This window comes from Epinephelus moara, chromosome 17 (genome assembly GCF_006386435.1).
Source record: "Epinephelus moara isolate mb chromosome 17, YSFRI_EMoa_1.0, whole genome shotgun sequence".
Lineage (NCBI taxonomy): Eukaryota > Metazoa > Chordata > Actinopteri > Perciformes > Serranidae > Epinephelus > Epinephelus moara.
The window spans coordinates 6,231,970-6,250,537 of record NC_065522.1 but is presented as its reverse complement, the minus strand read 5'-3'; the positions used below and the strand labels follow the sequence as shown (position 1 = coordinate 6,250,537).

General features: G+C 41.7%; 1 protein-coding gene across 6 annotated transcripts in view; it reads left to right on the top strand.

Annotated features, from left to right (window-relative positions):
* Window positions 1–8,627, top strand: part of mllt3 (MLLT3 super elongation complex subunit) — a 92,071-nt gene extending 83,444 nt beyond the window's left edge. For 4 of the 6 annotated variants that reach the window (XM_050067641.1, XM_050067640.1, XM_050067639.1 and 1 more), the window contains one exon: window positions 4,132–8,627. In XM_050067641.1, the coding sequence (XP_049923598.1) occupies window positions 4,132–4,263 (132 nt within the window). In that variant the 3' untranslated portion in view covers window positions 4,264–8,627. The remainder of the gene's footprint in view (window positions 1–4,131) is intronic. The other 2 variants (XM_050067638.1, XM_050067637.1) reach the window with 1 other exon arrangement.
* The last annotated feature ends 9,941 nt before the right edge of the window (window positions 8,628–18,568 follow it).

The window sequence follows — 18,568 nt, the reverse complement described above, 5'->3', positions numbered from 1 at the left end:
TGCTGGTTATGGTCACTTAGCAACCTCAGACGCAACCTGCCTCCACACCCTTGAAAGTTGGCACTAGAGTAGCACCCAGTGCCCGACCATTTTCCAGGCAGTTAGAGATGCAACATATGTACGGCCCCTTAGGCAGCCTACTTTGCTGCGTTTTAGGGCATGTTGCAACCAACAACATGTCAAGCATAAACACCATTGTGCATGCTCATAGCCTGTGTGTCACCCATAGAGACCTCCACCACGGTGTCTCGTGCCAGCATAAACAAAGCTTAAAGGCTTTGTAATATTTTTTTGATATATGCAGTAGCTCTTCCCAACACCTGAAAACACAGTTTGATGTGTAAAATCAGTGCACTTCTCTTCTTAACTATGACAGTAATTTAGCATTTTGGTCTGATTTTCTATTAACAGTTGCACATTGAGCACATTTTAGTTTGTGTTTGGCCAGTAACCAATTATAATTGATTGGAAGGAAGAAAATGAAGAGACCAAAAAGGACTACATTTTTTGGGGGGTGGATGTTTCCTTCAGTGAATGTAAAGTATGGTCTGTGTTAGATGGTCTTAAATATCAAATAGCAGCGGCAATAAGGAACATTTAATGTAGTTGAGGTTTGGACTTTGATATTATCACTTACGTTCCTGCTTTATTATGTTCCATGAAAAAGTTTCACTCAACTGCAAAGCTCCAGATGAAAATCAAAAACTGCACTGGGTGGCTTCCCACAGTTTTCACTGATCTCAGCATAATATCACTACATGCCAGTTCTATTAGTCAGCTATATTGTTGCCTTGGATTAGAAGAAGAGCTGTGATCTGTTACAGATCCTCTGTAATCTGCCGCTTCATCTGGAAGCAATGAATTATTTGGTTAACCTCTCTCCACCTAAGAGATTGCATGTTTCTTACTTATATTCTCGAGGCCTATCATATGACCGTGTTGGTGGATCTTCCCGGCAGCGGCTGCCAAGTTCTGCCTCGCTCTCCTAACAAGGCGTCTGGCTCTGAGGAAACACGAAATCCCATCCAAAACAGCACCACCCGTGCACAGCTTTAACTCGCACAGTAATCAAGCTAATCTAGCCGAGTTCACCAACTGGCTCCACTTCCTGCTCCAAGAGATGGAAATGATTAACTCACAGGCTCTCCTGCACACTGCTGGGGACCACATAGTGTATGGCAGAGAACACTGTAATGCACATGGCATGTCTTTAGACAGAGGAACACGACATGGGTTTGGTAGCTTTTTCCAGCTGAAATAAATCCTAAACAGCAATGAAAATGAGCAGATGAGCCAAAATGCCACCCAAAGTGGAACGAGAGAGGTGACGCCTGAGTGTCTGACTGAAATCTACCCTGTCATAAAAATGCCTGTAATTTTTCCCACATTTCTGAGAACCGTACCTACACCAAGATACATGGGATGGTGTTCCTTGTAATCTCCAGGACTCCCAACCTCAACCTTCATTTCCAATACTGGTTACAAAATCTGAAACCAATAATACCTGCCCCACGTATCCTTTAAAGGCAGTTAAAGTTATCCCATGAGGGAAAAATGAGAATACCGATATTTTACCAAAGTCTGTGAAACAATATGCAACGCAGACACCCAGGATCCTCTCTCTGTGTGCCTGTGTGAAATCAGATTAAATGTTGCATTGCCAGGGTTTGTTTCTTAGTGGCACACAGAGTATTCATCTCTTCCCCTTTTCACTCACACCGGCACATTTTGTATTTAAACACAGTAGCTTCAAAAACTCTGAATGCAGGCGTGGGGTGCAACAAAAGAATTATATCATTATGTATGTTCTCAATGCCTCTGCATTCTGAGGTAACCTTTGCATTCAGGGTTTCTGATGTAGCCTTCAGTTTAAAAATAAAGTTAAACGGTCGTGTTGAGTTTGCAGGGAAGAGACGAGTATTTGTTCAAGAAGCTATTGAGCTTGGGCTTACACAGTGACTGATTATTACCAGTCCAAGGCTTTGCTGAATAGTTTTTTAATGTATTTTAATGTCGTAACACTGTGGAGCAGCCTTTAAGCCTGATTTGTTAAATACTTGTAGCAGCCTTGGTTTTTCATTGCTGGTCTTGTAGTAGCAATTTAATACTGATTTTAAGGTAGCCTGTTAGCATCAATACACTGCAAGGCCTGTTACGATGATTAGGTTATGGACAAGGGATGTCAGTTTTGTTGTAATTTGCTTTTGATATCCCAACACGCATTAACTAATAACTACCCAGTAAATTTGTAAGGAAAAAAAAAAAATACAAGAGGCCTCTTTTTTTAGTCTGGTGCTTCACTGACTCAGTAAGTTTTAGCACCGTGTTTCAAAGCGCTATCCATTTGAAATTCAAATGTTTTGTGATGTAAATGTTTTGCCTTTTAATTTATTTTCTGTTGGCTTTACTAACAGGCAGGCGGCTAGCAGGACTAACGTGGAAACACTGAGCCCACTGCCCAGCCTCTGGTCTCCACTGGTTAGCTAATGTTAGCCTTGGCTGCGCTGCAATGCTGTCCCAGTGGTGGGATGACGTTGCTGCGAAAACATGCTGCCCATGCTCCAGTTTCCCCCTAGGTTGCTGTCCCAGTTTCACAACAGCGCTGTTGGGCCAGGACAGCATTGCTAGAGGTAATCGTCGAATGAGCGGCACCCACTAGCTAAGTCCCACCCGACCTGGCTGGTGTGCAGTGCAGAACAGCAAAGGATATCTAAACAATGGAGACCAGAGGGTGGGCAGTGGGCACTATGTTTCCACATGTTGGCACAGCTTGCCGACTGTCTGTCTCCCACCAGATCTGGTTGGTGCAGCAGTGCAGTAAAGTGAAGAGCAGCAAAATTAACCTACAGACTGACATGCGTAACCAGTCAGACGGTAAACCGTTGACAGCTCTGTTATCGACTTAACACACCATATATGGGCATGACCTCGACCATTTTGCTGACCTCGATATTGCCCATTGTGTTTACATGCATGTTTGTTTACAGAAGAAATTCACCAACATTTTAACCAACATGATGCCAAAACAAACAGCAGGGTTTCCTGACCATTATAAGACTTTGCCGCAGCGATTCTCCTTTTTTTTTTCTACCCACCCCCGCCTACTTGTATGATTCCAAAGAAAAATAAAACAGCACTTCAAAGACGACACAGTGTAGCTTACTGGTAGCCTGCAGCTGTACTTTTGGTGTGGAAAAGGCACAGTCCTCATGGTCATTAGCTTGCCAACCCCTGGCAACAAGCCACAAAGTCTGTCATTTGTAGTTTTACGCTCCAAAAATTTTATCCACCACTCCGTAAATCCACCAGCAAACTGCCCATCCATCCCCGGGAGCCGACTGCAGCACAGCAGCCATATTACGGAGGTAACTGCTGTTTTCCTAGAACTTATCTAAGCTTGTCTATTAGTAGCAGGAGGCATCACTTTGTTTAATTTTTTTTTTTTTTTTTGCAAAATTTTGTATTTACTCTCAAAATAAGAAATTTTTGGCTGCTCCCACAAATATACTATGGTTTTATTTATACTGTCTTGTACATTAAAATAACAGTTAATTTTTAAAAAAAAAAAAAAAATTTTTAAATTTGTTAAATGTTTTTACAGATTCCAATTCCAATTTCTGAATATTCTCAAGAATTTAAAGTTCATTGCTCTTTGAAAGGGTGCACTTGCATTATTATGTTATTATATTGTTATTATATCAGTGGCATAAAATGGTCTCAAAATGACAACAATATTGTTTATCACAATTATTTCTGCAACATTAAATCCTCAAATACAAGCAGTTATTGGAACAGGCCTAATAACATTTAATCTTTGCCCAAACTGTAAAACATGTACCGTACATGTGACCAGATTCACATGTGTGTGTGTTCCCCTCTTCCTACTCTCCTCACAAAGCTGCTCTGATTCCCTGTTTGGGATTATTGTGATGAAATGAGTCGTTACTTCTGCCAGTGGAAAAGGCTCACTGTGTACTGATGTTATTTTAGTTTCTCTCTTTGGTTTCATATTTAATGAACCATCACCTGTATCCAGTCAAAACATTAGTTTGGGCAGATATTTGACTTGCACAGAGCCCTGATTACAGATGGGAGCAGGCAATGGTACCTATTTTCCTCTCTGTTTTCCAGATTGTGAACCTCATCGAAGAGACTGGACACTTCCACATCACAAACACTACTTTTGACTTCGACCTTTGCTCCTTGGACAGAAGTACAGTAAGAAAACTCCAGAGTTACCTGGAAACCTCCGGACTGTCCTGAGTCTCTGAGCAGCTGGCTGCTGGATCTCTGTCTCCACGTAGACTTTTGATTTTTCTTGAATAAACTCCAACTTTGGATGCAATGCAAAAGCCCCACTTTGGCTGGGTCCAGTTGCTGTGCGTCCAGCCTGCTGGTTGGACTGGGCTCTCTGAATGAAGAGGTGGTCCCGCTGCACAAACCAGAGCCAGGTATTGTGGGGATGAGCCCTGTCGATCAGGAGATCACCCAGAAAGCCTTGAAAACTTCACTTGATTTATAAAAAACAAAAAACAAAAAAACAAAGTGGGGAGTGGCGACCTTGTTGCTCTTAATGAATGTGCATATTGTTACCATGTATGTTCCTTGATTTGTTGTTCATTGTGACAAATGCATGGTCAGCATTGCCTTACAACATTGTAAGTCTTATTTATTGAATTTAATTTGCAGGCGTGTGTGTGTGTGTGCGTGTGTGCGTGTGTGTGTGTGTGTGTGTATTTGAAAATGGCAAAAAGAAAAAAGCGCAGAATGAGACTTTGTTGAAGCACTTCACAACAGGCATATCTTTGAATCTGTGTGAGCATTACTGAGGACTCTCGATTTGTCACTGACTTGAATTGAAATCGAATGTCATACTGAATAATTTCAATGGGAAGAAAAAACTGCCACAGGAGGTGTGAAGGTGATAAATTTAAATTCCGATCCATAAAAGAGCAGTCTCACAGAAACACTCCTAAATCTTGTGAGATTCAGCCAGAGGCCTGGAGGGGAGTGGTTTGACAAATAAGGGATTTTTAAAATAAAATGGGGCTACAACTGGGTCACAACAAAGCCCATTCCAATCCAAAAATTGTGGTTGTGGTGAAACTCTTATCTAGTTACTCAGAGACACATTTTAGTGCCCTAAAACAAATCCCAGATGCAAGCAAATCCCCAAAGGAGAAGGCCGTATCCGCCGGCTGTATTTGCATGTTAACATGTAAGTTCCATGCTGTTGGAAAATGACTGCACACTTTCTACAAACCACAATTAATTTTAAGAACTTTGTGACAAAATGATCTAATTGGAATCTAAATTTGCCTGGTTTGGGGATAACCAACCCAGTCCCCAACATAAATGTTGGCATTGTAAGTTTTTGCAAACCAGGATTACCTTTTTACATTTAAACAACGCTGTAGTTTATGTGTGATTAGGTTTAGGCACAAAACCACTTGGTTAGTGTTGGGAAAAGATCATGTTTTGTCTTAAAATACACACTTTGTGGCACTGTTCCAGCAGGAAAGGCAGGAAATTCTCAGTAAAAAAAACACTACCGCTTTTCATGGCACTATCCTGACAGGAAAAGCAGTAGTATCTGGCAAAAGCCACCATTTTTTGTGGAACTTCCCAACAGGAAAAGCCACAATGTCTCAGCAAAATCAGCCACTGTTTGTGCCGCTATCCCGAAAAGAAAACCAACATCTCGTTTAAATCGACTTTTCGTGGCCCTATCACAACAGCAAAAGCAGCAATGTCTCGCTAAAAAAACAGCCACTCTTTGTGGCATTATCCTGGCAGGAAACACAGCGATGTCTTGGTAAAAAACAACCACTTTCCGTGGCACCATCCCATCTGGAAAAGCAGTGATGTCTCAGTAAAATACAGCTGCTTTTCATGCTACTATCCTCAGTGGAAGCACAGTGGCACCTAAAAAACGCCCACGTTTGGTTTCTAAAAAACACAATGACTCGCTGAAAAACAGGCAATTTAGTTTGTTGGTCTCAATCACTGGTCTGCAGCTTGACATCCATTTCCCCTGGTTGCCATACCATCCACCATCCTCTCCACCTGCAGATGACAATTGGCTTGCGTCATTGTAGAAATGTTAATATGATGCGTATGAAACCTACAAATGTAATGTATTCGTGGTTCGCAGAGACGTACACTAGCAACATTTTCTTCCGGCAACTGGGCTGGGATAACACACGTTTTCAAACATCTCTCCTTGAAGGTGTTCATGGTGTTGCACTTTCACACCTCAGCGCACCTGGCGCTGCGTGCAGTGGCTGTGATTGCCAAATTGGATTGGTTTCAGAAAGATTTCGAGGGTGTTTTAGACTGTCAGAAAATCCAACAGGCATGAATTGTTCTGAGGCTTGTAGTGTGCGGGCATCATTCCAGCTTTGCGAGACGACATCTGATTTTTAATTTAAAAAAAAACAAAAAAACTTTTCAGCTTTCAAGTCTTTGGTGATTAGGGTTATTGCCATATGTGTATAATTTAAAAATATTCTGTGTTGGCGCCCCCCAGTGGTTGTATGAAAAAATAACACTCTCAGTAGTAAAAACAAAAAAAAAGTCATCATCTCCTGCATCATGGATCGGACCATCTGCAACAATTTTACTGGAAATGTTACTTGTACAAACAAAAACTTGTACAGCGAGCGTCATGTTAAAAAAAATTCTACCCATAGTGGCTTTAAATCCCCACATTTTGGTTTTGTCCTTTTACAGAAAGCTAATGTTAAAACGTGTTTATTTTAACATGACTTGCAAACCCACATGCATAAAATGTATGCATTATATTTACTTTAAATTAAAGATTGGTTTTCACGCCACCACATCATTTCATCCATGTGCAACATCATCTGGCAGTTTTTTATTCCCATATTTGAACACTGTATAAAGTAAGACTTGAGTGGCTGCTGGAGTGAGCTGAGCACAAATCAATAAGGTGAAAGTTCTCATGATACAATCGAAAATACTTTTTTTTTTTTTTAACCAAATCCAGGAATAATGTGCTGCAGCAGGTCCTGCCCACCTGCTCACTGGCTGCAACGTAAAGAAAGATTTGTTGTGTTGGCTCATTCTCTGCTACAGGGCCGATGGAACCTGCCAAAAGCTTCGTTAATAGATCCAGTTGGTTTAGGATACTACTACTGTTTGTCTACACAATATGATTGAAATGAAATCATTATCTCTCTGCCATCGCTGGAAATGGATTTGTAGAAGAGACCAAGCCCTGTAAGATGAAATGGAGAACAAACTCCCTTTCTGATGTAAGAAGTGAAAAAAAGAAACAGCTCCTGTGTTCTGCTTCTCTGAAATGTGTGAAATATTTGGGGTAAATTTGACAAAAAAAGACGGCCAATGGGAATGTTGGCTGACAGGTACTGTTACGGGTGTAAGAAAAAAAAAAAAGATCTTTTATTTATTTTGTGGGTGTTTGAGTTGTTAAATCAGAGCTCAGCATTAATTTTCCAAGCAGAATGCCTTTGTTTGATTTGTAACAGAGGACACTTTAGCCAGTCTGATAACTAAAGTTCAGGATGGTAAACAGCCGGGTCCTTTCCAAATGACCTTCAAGGGTTTTTCTTACCCTGTGTTCTGTCTTATGGTTTATTGTGTATTTTGAGGACATACAATAAATATTCTGTATGTACAGATGAGTTATTAAGTAACTTGTGAATGAGCACACATTTTTATTCTGCATTTTGTTTTCTATGCCTCAGCGCTGGCGATAGCTGTAGCCGAAGGCACTGTGTTTCAGGTTGTCCATCCATCTGTCTCATTATCATGAACGCAATATCTCATGAAGGCCTTGAGGGAATTTCTTTGAATTTGGCACAAACGTTGGACTCAACAATGAAGTGATTAGATTTTAGTGATCAAAGGTCAAGGTCACTGTGACCTCATCTGTCTCATTCTTGTGAATGCAATATCTAAATAACACCATGAGGGAATTTCTTCAGATTTGGCACAAACGTCCACATGGACTCAAGAATGAAGTGATTAGAATTTAGTGGTCAAAGGTTAAGGTCACTGTCTCCTCACAAAACTTGTTTTTGGCAGTAACTTAACAGTTCATACACTAATCATGGGAAGGTTTCACACAAATGCCTAAACTGATGAAATTTGAAGTGATGACATTTTATATCCAAAAGGTCAAAGGTCACTGTGACATTGATATTTTGCAGTAACACTTTTCTGGCCGTTATTCAAAGTCATAACTCAGGAACAGAAAGGGAGACATTTGGTCAGATACTGAACTGACACTAATCTTGGGTGTCCGCCTTGAAACTGTGCTGATTGTATAGATTCTCTTTGCTGCCAGGGGGGAAGATGTGTGTAAAGCATCCACACTGATTGAACTGACTGTTAAAATGCACAACTTAAGCGGATGACACAACTCAAAACAAAGAACTCAAGTTGAAGAAACCCAGTGATAATGCCATGGTGTCACAGCTATTGTTCCTAAGTCAAAGCTCGCTGCTCCAGCTCTTTTTCTTCTGCTTCTCCAGTTCTGTCATTTACTACATTTACATGCAAAAAAAAGTTCAGATTTTTGCCCATATTCCAAAAAAGACAATGCTCCTAAGTTCTAATAACTTTATATGGCTAACAAATGTAAATATTCCAATATACTCCCATTTTCATGCAGCTGCCCATACTCTGATTAACATGCCCTAACATAATCTAGAATAGTGTCATATTCAGAATAATAGGGGAATGTTTCATGCATGTAAACCTGGTTAAATATAGACATTAAAATAACCAATTTACTGACACTTTTCATTACCTTGGAATTATAAGGTTCTGACACTTTTGTCAAATTGAATTATTCATATATTTTTATTGTGTGACAATTTATCATCATTATGTGAGGTTTTTTTTTTAAGTTATGCACATTTTTGGACTTCTCCTTTAGAAAACAAAAAGGTTCTATCTCCCAGATCAAACTCTAACTTGGTTTTATAATATATATAGAGCCCAGTTCAGACTAAAGTTTCGCAATGAGACAAGTTGAAACAGGCAACTACTTGCAATGTGTGGATCTGCGATGTTCTAAAAACGTGCCGGTTCACACCAATGCAACTAGATGAGACAGTGTATCATCTCTATGCAACAACTCTCTATACCTCTGTTCTGATTTGCAGCTTTTCAGGCTTATTTTGTGTCTGAATATAATTTGTAGCTTCTTAAAATATGATAGTGATAGTGAGATACTGGCCGCAGCTGCATTTGTAGAAGTGATGAAACGGGGAAACACATAAACAAAACAAGAATACGCCACAATGATATAAGTAAGCAGCACCAATTAGTTAGTCAATGAGAATGTATGTGTGGGCAGGGCATAAGCACATATAGCGAGCAGCAGCACCGACCCACTGTCCAACACCAGCACACCATAAGGAGATGTTTCCACATGTTAACGCAGCCATCCATCTGTCTGCAAAGCCAAGAGAAAATAAAATAAAATGCAATACATTTACAGTACTTAACAAAACCTTCTCCATCTCTGTCCACCTGTGAATAGCTCACTGACCCAACAGAGCACCAGATCAAAAGGAAAGACCTCTGGTATTTTCTTTTTTTTTCTTTTTATTTCTTTTAAGATTAACACAATTAATTAAACTTGACATCCCTATTACAGAGAATATCTAGAATATCTTTATACTTTACCTGTCCCACTTTCTGTGCAGCACAGTCCTGGTTAGATGTGTTACAGTAGCTGCTCGCGTAACTTAATCTTATTGTTCCTGGAATAATGTGTTTAATAACCAACCATATTCCTATCTAAAACTGACCTCTGCACTGAACACAATATTTATTAGGCTACTGACCTTCACTTAAGCTGCAATGTATTTTTTAATTTTTTAAAGTGAAGAGTTGTTCCACAAAAAGAAATAAATGTCTTAAAAACATAATAGAAATCATTTAACTTTCTAATACACTTAGACACTCTGTTACAACACTAATTTTATGTTTTATAAAACAAATTGTAAGTATACTGTTTGTATTCCTTGAAAATCATGTTTTGCAAGATAGTGCTTCATAGTTCCAAGCAGAAAGAGTTATTAGGATGAGATGGTTCTATCTACGTTTGACCTGTCCCTAAAACCCCCATTTACAAAACTGACAGGGTTTTGATATTGTACATGTAGAATATCTTCAGGGAGTCATTTTCATGTATGAAACAGACTTGTTCCATGTGTCATTTTTGACATTGAGAATGCAAAAAAAAACCTGAAGCTCAATATCTGAAAACTAACACAGACAGTACCTTTTATAATTCTAAGGTGGCGATTGGCCCCACACTGAGCTTCCACTCTGTGTGACGAATAACTGCAGGAGTGCAACACATGGAGGTGGAAGCCCAGTGTCATTTCGTTTTGACACTTATCCCTCAGCTGTCAAAGCTAAATGAAACTTGAATGCAGTACAGGGCTTGAGGAGCTCACAGTGTGTAGTACTGACGCCCATGTCTGTATGAAGGGTGCTGGTGGAAGACCCACAGTGCTGCTGTACAGTAAGGGTCCCCTCTTTGTGGAAAGAATTTGCACAGCAAGTTGTGACTTCAAACCTTAACACAACGATAAAGGCTCTTTATCTGTCTGGCAGGCGGTGCTGATTAAACTTGTAAACAGAATCAAAGTATAAAGGAGTAAAAGGTCAGCAACAGAGTAAATTCCTGGATTCTGGGATCAAAATGTTGATCTCCTGCCTCTAGTGGTTGACAAAAACTGTGCCATGCATGTTCTTTTTATGTCAGTCTAAGTGGGTGGTCGGATAGAAGAAAAGTTGGAAGTCATCCAGTTTCCCCATTTATTGTGGGCGAGGAAGAATCGCTCATGCTTTCCTCAGTCTCCATGTCACACATCTTAACAGGCCTGCGCTGGAACAACCTGTTCCTGCTGGATAAATGTTAAAAATGACTGTGTGGAGGAGTTGGTAGGTGTTCAGCCGTGTTCTTCTATATTTAGTGGTGGTGCAGAGCTGTGCTGTTCCTGTCCAATTTCATCCTGCAGATTTTTTTTGTCCCAATTGGTGAATATATTCACATGTGCACAACAAATATTAACATCTAAAGGCCTCTCTTATATGAAATGTCCTGAGCAGGTTCATGTACCTTTGATTTTAACTGACCCCTATGTTTACTGTGTGAAGAACTCAGCATGACACCTGTCTCATATGGAAGCACTTGAAGTCGGGTTGAAAAGCCTGCCATAACCTTCTCTACATCCTTGATCTGTCTCTAAAAACCCTTTTGCTTTTCCTTGTAGTCTCAAAAACATCAATTTCATTGCAGTTATGGTGATGCATCCGGTTATAAACGCAAAAGGAACAGAGGCAGGGGCATAAATATAGACAGTGCAGGCAGTGCGGGTGGGGTGGGGCCTTCAGGTGATTCAGATTCCCACCTCAGGACTACACCTGTGGTCCAAGAAGAACTCACATGAAATTAAAAATGGTGCCATTTGCTATAGGCTATTTCCCTCCAAAATGCAAAACCATCTCGAGTACCCTGTAAGTTATTCATATCCCTTTAGTCCATAAGGCTCCTCAGATCAAAAGAATCAAAAGATGTTTTTTTTTTAATAGAAATTATTTCAAGCCATGAGTATTGTTTTAACAAGATAGAGTGGTGCTGTGATGGTATGCCAGGTGCCGTAGTCCTCTCTGATGTGCTGTCTGTGGGAGCTAGATCAAACGAAAGATTTATCATTGATTATTATCTGAAGCCTTATTTTTATACAAGTAGTCATACTGGTTCAAATTAACAATTTGATTGTAATTCCTGATCTCTGCTGAGCAACAGTTTTTTTGTGTGGAAAGAATGAAAGGCCTATTCCTTATAGGTGTCTGTCCAAAATATAGGCCTGTTGTTTTCAGTGATTTAAGCAACTAATAGCCCGGGCTACTAAATTAAGTTTTACAGTATATAAAATTATTTAATTAAATGAGTAATTTCTTATCTTCTTTGATATTTTGCTTTACAGGTATGTACTGTTGCTAGGTAACATGTATGTCGATGTTGTCTAATGTCAAGTCTCTATTTAATCATGTCACAAGACGATCCGATACAATGGCTAGTTTAGGTGCAAAATCTGTTAGGGCAGACAAACTGAGCACATCTGCAAGTTCAGCGAGCCGTCATGCCTCTTAAACATAAAAGTGACAGTAAGAAAGGACAAGGGACGAATGAATAGAAGTGGTGTGTGCATTTTATAACTGGTAACTGCCATGCACAAAGGCCCGTCACAATGGCATGCACGGTGGTAACTACCTTACGCCACTGACAGAGGTCAACGTTCAAACCCTGCTCACCCTCTCACCTCCACACACCGTACCACTCATACAGTGGCTGTAATTGTCTGTTTGTCAGTTTGTAATATTCTACAACTTGTTCACTGTGTAGTAAGAAATTAGCTTTGATTTGAGTGAGGATTTGCAGAGTGAGTGTGCTGTTGCTGCCTCACCAAAGTGTTCATCGGGGGTGTTATACACAATAGATAAAAGCACAGCCTATGAATATAGTCAGTTCATTAGAATCCAATGAGACATGTGAATAGCACAGAGTACATAAAAAGTATTTAGGACCTAACTCAATATCAAAAACCTGATAATGAAGTGCAAAAACAACACTGGTAGTTTCATGTTTGTCTATTCAGCTGTGTTTTTAGGTGGAACCAAACTTGGGAGCAACAGTTACTTTGGGTGGATGCAAATCAGAACTTACACAATTTGACATGTTAAACATTTCTCACACGGTTGAATCAACCTGGTCACACTCCCAACTCGTCAAGGACCGACGTTGGGTCAGTGGCCTTCAGCGTCAGATACCAACGCACCGAGGCATCCTTTAGCGGCGGTATGAGATGCACGGAGCGGAACCATTTTCTGATGGTCCCAGAAACTTCTCTACTTTAAGAGTGAGAACTCTTAAAGTAGAGAAGTTTGCCAAATGCTTCAGTACAAGCGGGAAAGTTTCTGGCATTCCAGATGGAGACAAGAAAAAGAGAAAGTGGCTGCTGAGACTCTTGGATTAATTTAAGATATTTTCCTCTGAGAGAATGGAGCTGAGAGGTGGGGGGTGGGGGTGGGGTGGGCGGGGGGGGGGTTGTAGAGGAAGAATGGAGCCCAGGGGGGTGGGGTGGGGACAGGGGAACGGTTCAGAGTCCAGGCCAGCCAGCAGGACATCCTGTTTGAGCTTCCAAATACCATTTCCTCCAATAAAAAGGGGGAGACCTTCGAAATAATCTCCCACAGAAGAGACACAGAGACATTGATTGTCACCCTGGCACGAGGCCAAGGCTGAGGAGAAAGGCTCCCCTCCCGCCGAGCCTCTGGACGCTAGTCAAAAAGCACCTCGAGGAAGTCATTAAAGCTCAAGGTTGATGAAAAGTCTCTCCTTCCTCCCTCATCTCACCTCGCTGCACTGTCTGAAGGCACGCCACTTGGAGAATATTTGAGTTATTTACACAGAAGCAGGTGTTGCTGCCAGGGCCACATGACGGAGATATCATTTTGATGAATTATAGTCTGAACAAAAGACCTTCTACAAAAACCCATGATCTTAAATTGTTCTGTTCTATGTTGCCAAATTGAAAGTAATATTCTAAATGTCTTAAAGTTTCAGAATTCAAAAATATTAAAAGATTCCTTAGAATACAAGCTTCAAGTCTTATAGACTTCATATGAACCGTTCTATGACAATATGTGTATGTATATAGGCAACCATCTAGACACCTACTCTTACTTACAACAACTTGGCTTTTCTTTCTGTAGCTCTGTCCAGTGGTACCCCAGAAATTTTTTATGTGGATTTGGCAGATGGGGCCACTGAATTTCTTGGGGGCCTTTAATGCAGCGATTAGACAGGTTTCATTCTATGATACTTAAGTACTGTGCGCAGCCCGTGGAAAAACACTTTGGTATTGGTATAAACAGCATGGATACTTACAGTGCCAATTCACCAGTCGTATGGGTGAAAGGGGGGGGGGGGGGGGGGGGGGGGGGGGCCCCCGCGCGGGGACGGCTCCCCGGGGGCCAGGGGGGGGGGAACGGGGGNGGGGGCCCCCCGGGGGGGGGGCGGGGGGGCCGGCCCGGGGAGCGGGGCGGGGGGGGGGGGGGGGGGGGGTGGGGGCTCTCAGACAACCTCTACCAGGGTCTCAGGCCTTAATTAGCTTGTTAGGGCTCTGGCTTGTTCACAGCCATTGTTAGGAAAGGCCAGGGGATGCAAATTTCAAAGCTTTAAAAATACTCTGACTCCTGAAACCTTGTCCCAACAATCAGCAGCCATGGGCTCCTCTAAACAGCTGCCTAGCACTCTGAAAACTAAAATAACTCATGCCCACAAAGCAGGAGACGACTCTATGAAGATAGCAAAGTGTTTGTAGGTAGCTGTTCCCTCAGTTTGTAATGTAATTAATAAATGGCAGTTAACAGTAACTGTGGAGGTCAAGCTGAGGTCTGGAAGACCAAGAAAACTTCCTGAGAGAGCTGCGGGTAGGATTGTTAGAAAAGCAAATAAAAACCACCATTTGACTGCAAAAGACCTGCAGGAAGATTTATCAGACTCTGGAGTGGTGGTGCACTGTTCTATTGTGCAACGACACCTGTACAAATATGACCTTCATGGAAGAGTCATCAGAAGAAAACCTTTTCTGTGTCCTCGCCACAAAATTCAGCGTCAGATGTTTACAAAGGAACATCTAAACAAGCCTGATGCCTTTTGGAAACAAGTCCTGTGGACTGATGACGTGGAAATAGAACTTTTTGGACACAGTGAGCAAAGGTGTGTTTGGAGAAAAAAGGATGCAGAATTTCATTAAAAGAACACCTGTCCAACAGTTAAACACAGAGGTGGATCGATCATGCCTTGGGCTTGCGTTGCAGCCAGTGGCACGGGAAACATTTCACAGGTAGAGGGAAGAATGGATTCAGTTAAAGTACTGACCATGCAGGGTGCCCAATCTTTTGCTCCAGGCCCTTTTCCTTTTGCTATTTTGAAACTATAAAAGATTTAATTTTGCCTAAAATATTGAAGATAACTTAATGCCTTCTGGAGATCAGTTCATCCTCTACTTACTTAACTATTCACAGTGAATGAAATTTTGACCAGGGTGCCCAAACTTTTGCACACCACTGTACTGAACAGATAAAGAGCAGATTTCCCGGTCAGCTTGATGGTGTGTTTCATTCTGCAAGATGTTGTTTCCATTTTCTATTCATTCCAATTCATCATAAACACTTCTTGTTCACTAGGTGCAAAATGGAAAACATCTGCCTTATGTCGAGTCACTTTTATATTTAATTCAGATGAAATATGTTTGGTGTGTGGAGCTGACTTAAAGTACATCCAAATATGGTATGAGAGTATGAAATGTGGAGGGTCCAGCTCATGTAAATCTGCTGTATCAGAGCTCCTTCAAAGTGTTTATTCATATTTGCCTTTGCAGCCTATAGCTGTCTCTTCCGTTGGGTAAGCTGATAGCAAAATGAAGACCACCAAAGCATGCGTGGTCTCTGTTTGCAAAGGGATTTCAGCCCCCTGACCACTTGGCCATTGTCATCAAATTTGCACAGAGCTGCAATGATTCAAAGACACTTATCATATGCTTTTGGCTTGCTTGTGTCCCCTGTTTCCCCCTGTGGCCAATCGTGTTGACCTTCCTGTCAGCTCCCCTGTGGAATTCTGGGTGGCAGGCGGTTCTGCCTTCCTCCCTCCACCCCCGCTCACAGAATGCATACAAATTAGCCTTTCAAATATCAGATCAAGTTATGTAAAGAACAAAAGCAAAGCAGACTTCAAAGGGGAGGGACGAAGAGGGATGCTGCACGCAGAGGCTTCAGCCAGCTCTCTCAACCGGCCCAGTCCTCAGACGCTGTGGTGGATTTGATTATTGTTTTTAACTCCCCTCCTCCCCCTCCTCCTCCCCTCTGCTCCCCGAGACCCCCTGCACTACCAAAATGGGTCCAGCCTTTTGGAGCGGATCCCAATCCCAAACCTGGTCTTTGATTTCGGGGGGCTTGGCACTGCTCCTTCTCCCCCTGCTTTGTTCCTCTTGATGGATCTAGGCGGGCCGGCGAACCGTGACCCTGCCAGCCCACCCCGTCTGTGTGAGCGCACACACACACACTCACACACACTAACAGACAATGCCAAGCCACCAGAGAACCCAACAGGAAAGGAGGGGAAAATGGAGGAAAAAAAAATGTCGACAAATGTGCTGAAAGCATCTGTGAATCAAAGTCTCATCCCTGACAGAGATTACAGGCGCGGTGAGTGTCGTTGCTGCTTTCATTGTGTCTGTTCTGATAAGTTAGCCATGTGTGATGGGCGAGGAGGAGAGTCTGGACCGCTGCCTATTCAGCTGCTCTGAACCACCTGCCACCAGATGGACCCGAGTGTGAACTTGAACAAGGAAGAGGGGGAAAAAAAACCACTTCAATTCCCAGCCCTCCCGGCAGCCGCCTCATTTTCTCTCTAACTGTGTTATCAAACCCAGCATTATATCTGCTTTGTAGTGTGCTCGGTGCTGAGTTGACAAGCTTTTACAGTCGCTCGCTGCAGAATGTTTCATGCTGCGAACTTTTTGTGTGCTGACCCTAAAAACAAAGCAGCTGCTTGTCAGGCAGCTTATGAGAGGCTACAGGAAATCACTGAGACATCTTTCACTGACCAGCATGTGGATAGTGCTTTATTAAATAGCCTACACTCATACTGATGCGGAGTTCACTCCTACATTCAGAACACTATAAACTATATCCAATTAAAATTGATTCCAATTTATTACGACTTGGGTCTTATGCTGTAATTCTGGCCATAATTTCTGTCAGTTATGATAACATTGCATTCACTAGGCCTGTCCAACAAGGTCTCCTAGAAAAATTACATGAAGAACACCAGCTTGCCTAGCTTGCCATGGCTAACTTTAGCTTAGATTATGACCAGCCGCCCAGCTAGCTAGGACCTGGCATTGGTTGCTTCGTAGCCGATAGTAATTCACAAACCAGCCCCAGAAATCTGAATAAATTAGCTGATGTTATCCACTCAATACAGTATTTGGCTACGTTTGCTAGCTAGTAGTTCATCCGGGAGCATGCCTATGTTCCCGCAGCCCTATGTTCCCGCAGCCCTATGTTCCCACAGCCCTATGTTCCCACGGCCCTATGTTCCCACAGCTCTATGTTCCCACATTTCCTTTTTCATAAATTTGTATCAGATTTTATCATTTGTATCAGATTTTATCCCCCTTTCTCCCAATTTGGTAGCCAATTACACCCAACCTATTACCCCCCTAACCCTAACCCTAACCCTTGTTTACATGTGTGTTTGTTTACACAAGTATGTCACCAACATTTCAGCCAACATGATGCCAGAATAAACAGCAGGGTTTTCCCAGTTAACAACAACAACAGCCTGTCACAGGTTACAGTGTGATGATTAGAGGAGAAATGGCAGAGCATAAAGGTCCATGTGGAAAAAAAAGAACTTGGTCATTTAAGATTTGATAAAAGAAGGAAATCACCTGTTGATTTATATATATATTGTTTTATATTATTTTAGGGCCATATCGCCCACCGCTACCATGTCTCACGCAAGCGCACACACGTGAGCGTGGTGGACAGAGGAGCAGTTCGACCTACAGGCTACAGTGAGGCTAAAAACAGAGTTCAAATAACGTTTTTCCAAACAACTTTTTATGTTGGGGCTTCAGGACACTTAGATCACTATGGACGAGCAGTATGGAGATATTTTGTGGTTTCAGTTATGTGTTTTTGGACGTTTGAATCTGGGGCGCTGTAAGTGAGTTGTGTTGCTACCCCCTCTCCCCTTGGATCTCCGCAAGTGATGTGAGCTACCCCCTCTCCCCTTGGATCTCCGCAAGTGATGTGAGGACTCTAAAACTTCACCTGAGCCTCAGTCGGCATATGGGTGAGTAGATAATGGCTGAATTTTCATTTTTGGGTGCACTATCCCTTTAACTTACCATAAAACTTCAGTTAAAGGCCTAGTCCCAAGTAAACACCCAGTTGCTTTTACTAGCCACATGTGGCTACACGTTTTTACAAATAAAGGCCTGTCGTAATTAGACGCCTGGTCAGTTCATTTTTAAAGAAGTTCTTTGGATGAATAAAACTGGATTGTTAACTACCCACTTGAGCTAACATCAGTTAGCTGTTAAGATTACAAACAGATTACATACAAATATAAATGTTTAAACTTTTGTCTATATGAAGATGCTACACATCGTTAGCTTGGTTTATTCCTTTTTACTGAAACCATGAGCACCAGAGAAGTCCATAAGTCATACAGATTCACCCGTATGACGAACAAACAAGTGGTGACTCCCTTCTTGTGAAGCTGTGATAAAGTCAGAATATGTGTCCATTCCTTGATTACCAAGTAAGTTATTTATATTCCTTAACCCTTGTGTCTGATGTGGACAAAAATGTCCATTTTCATTTTTCAATTCTTGATTGTCTCGCAGTGGTTAGGGTTATTGCCATGAAATTTGGTAAAAGGTCATCATTTTTCACCAACTTTGGAATTCAAAAAAAA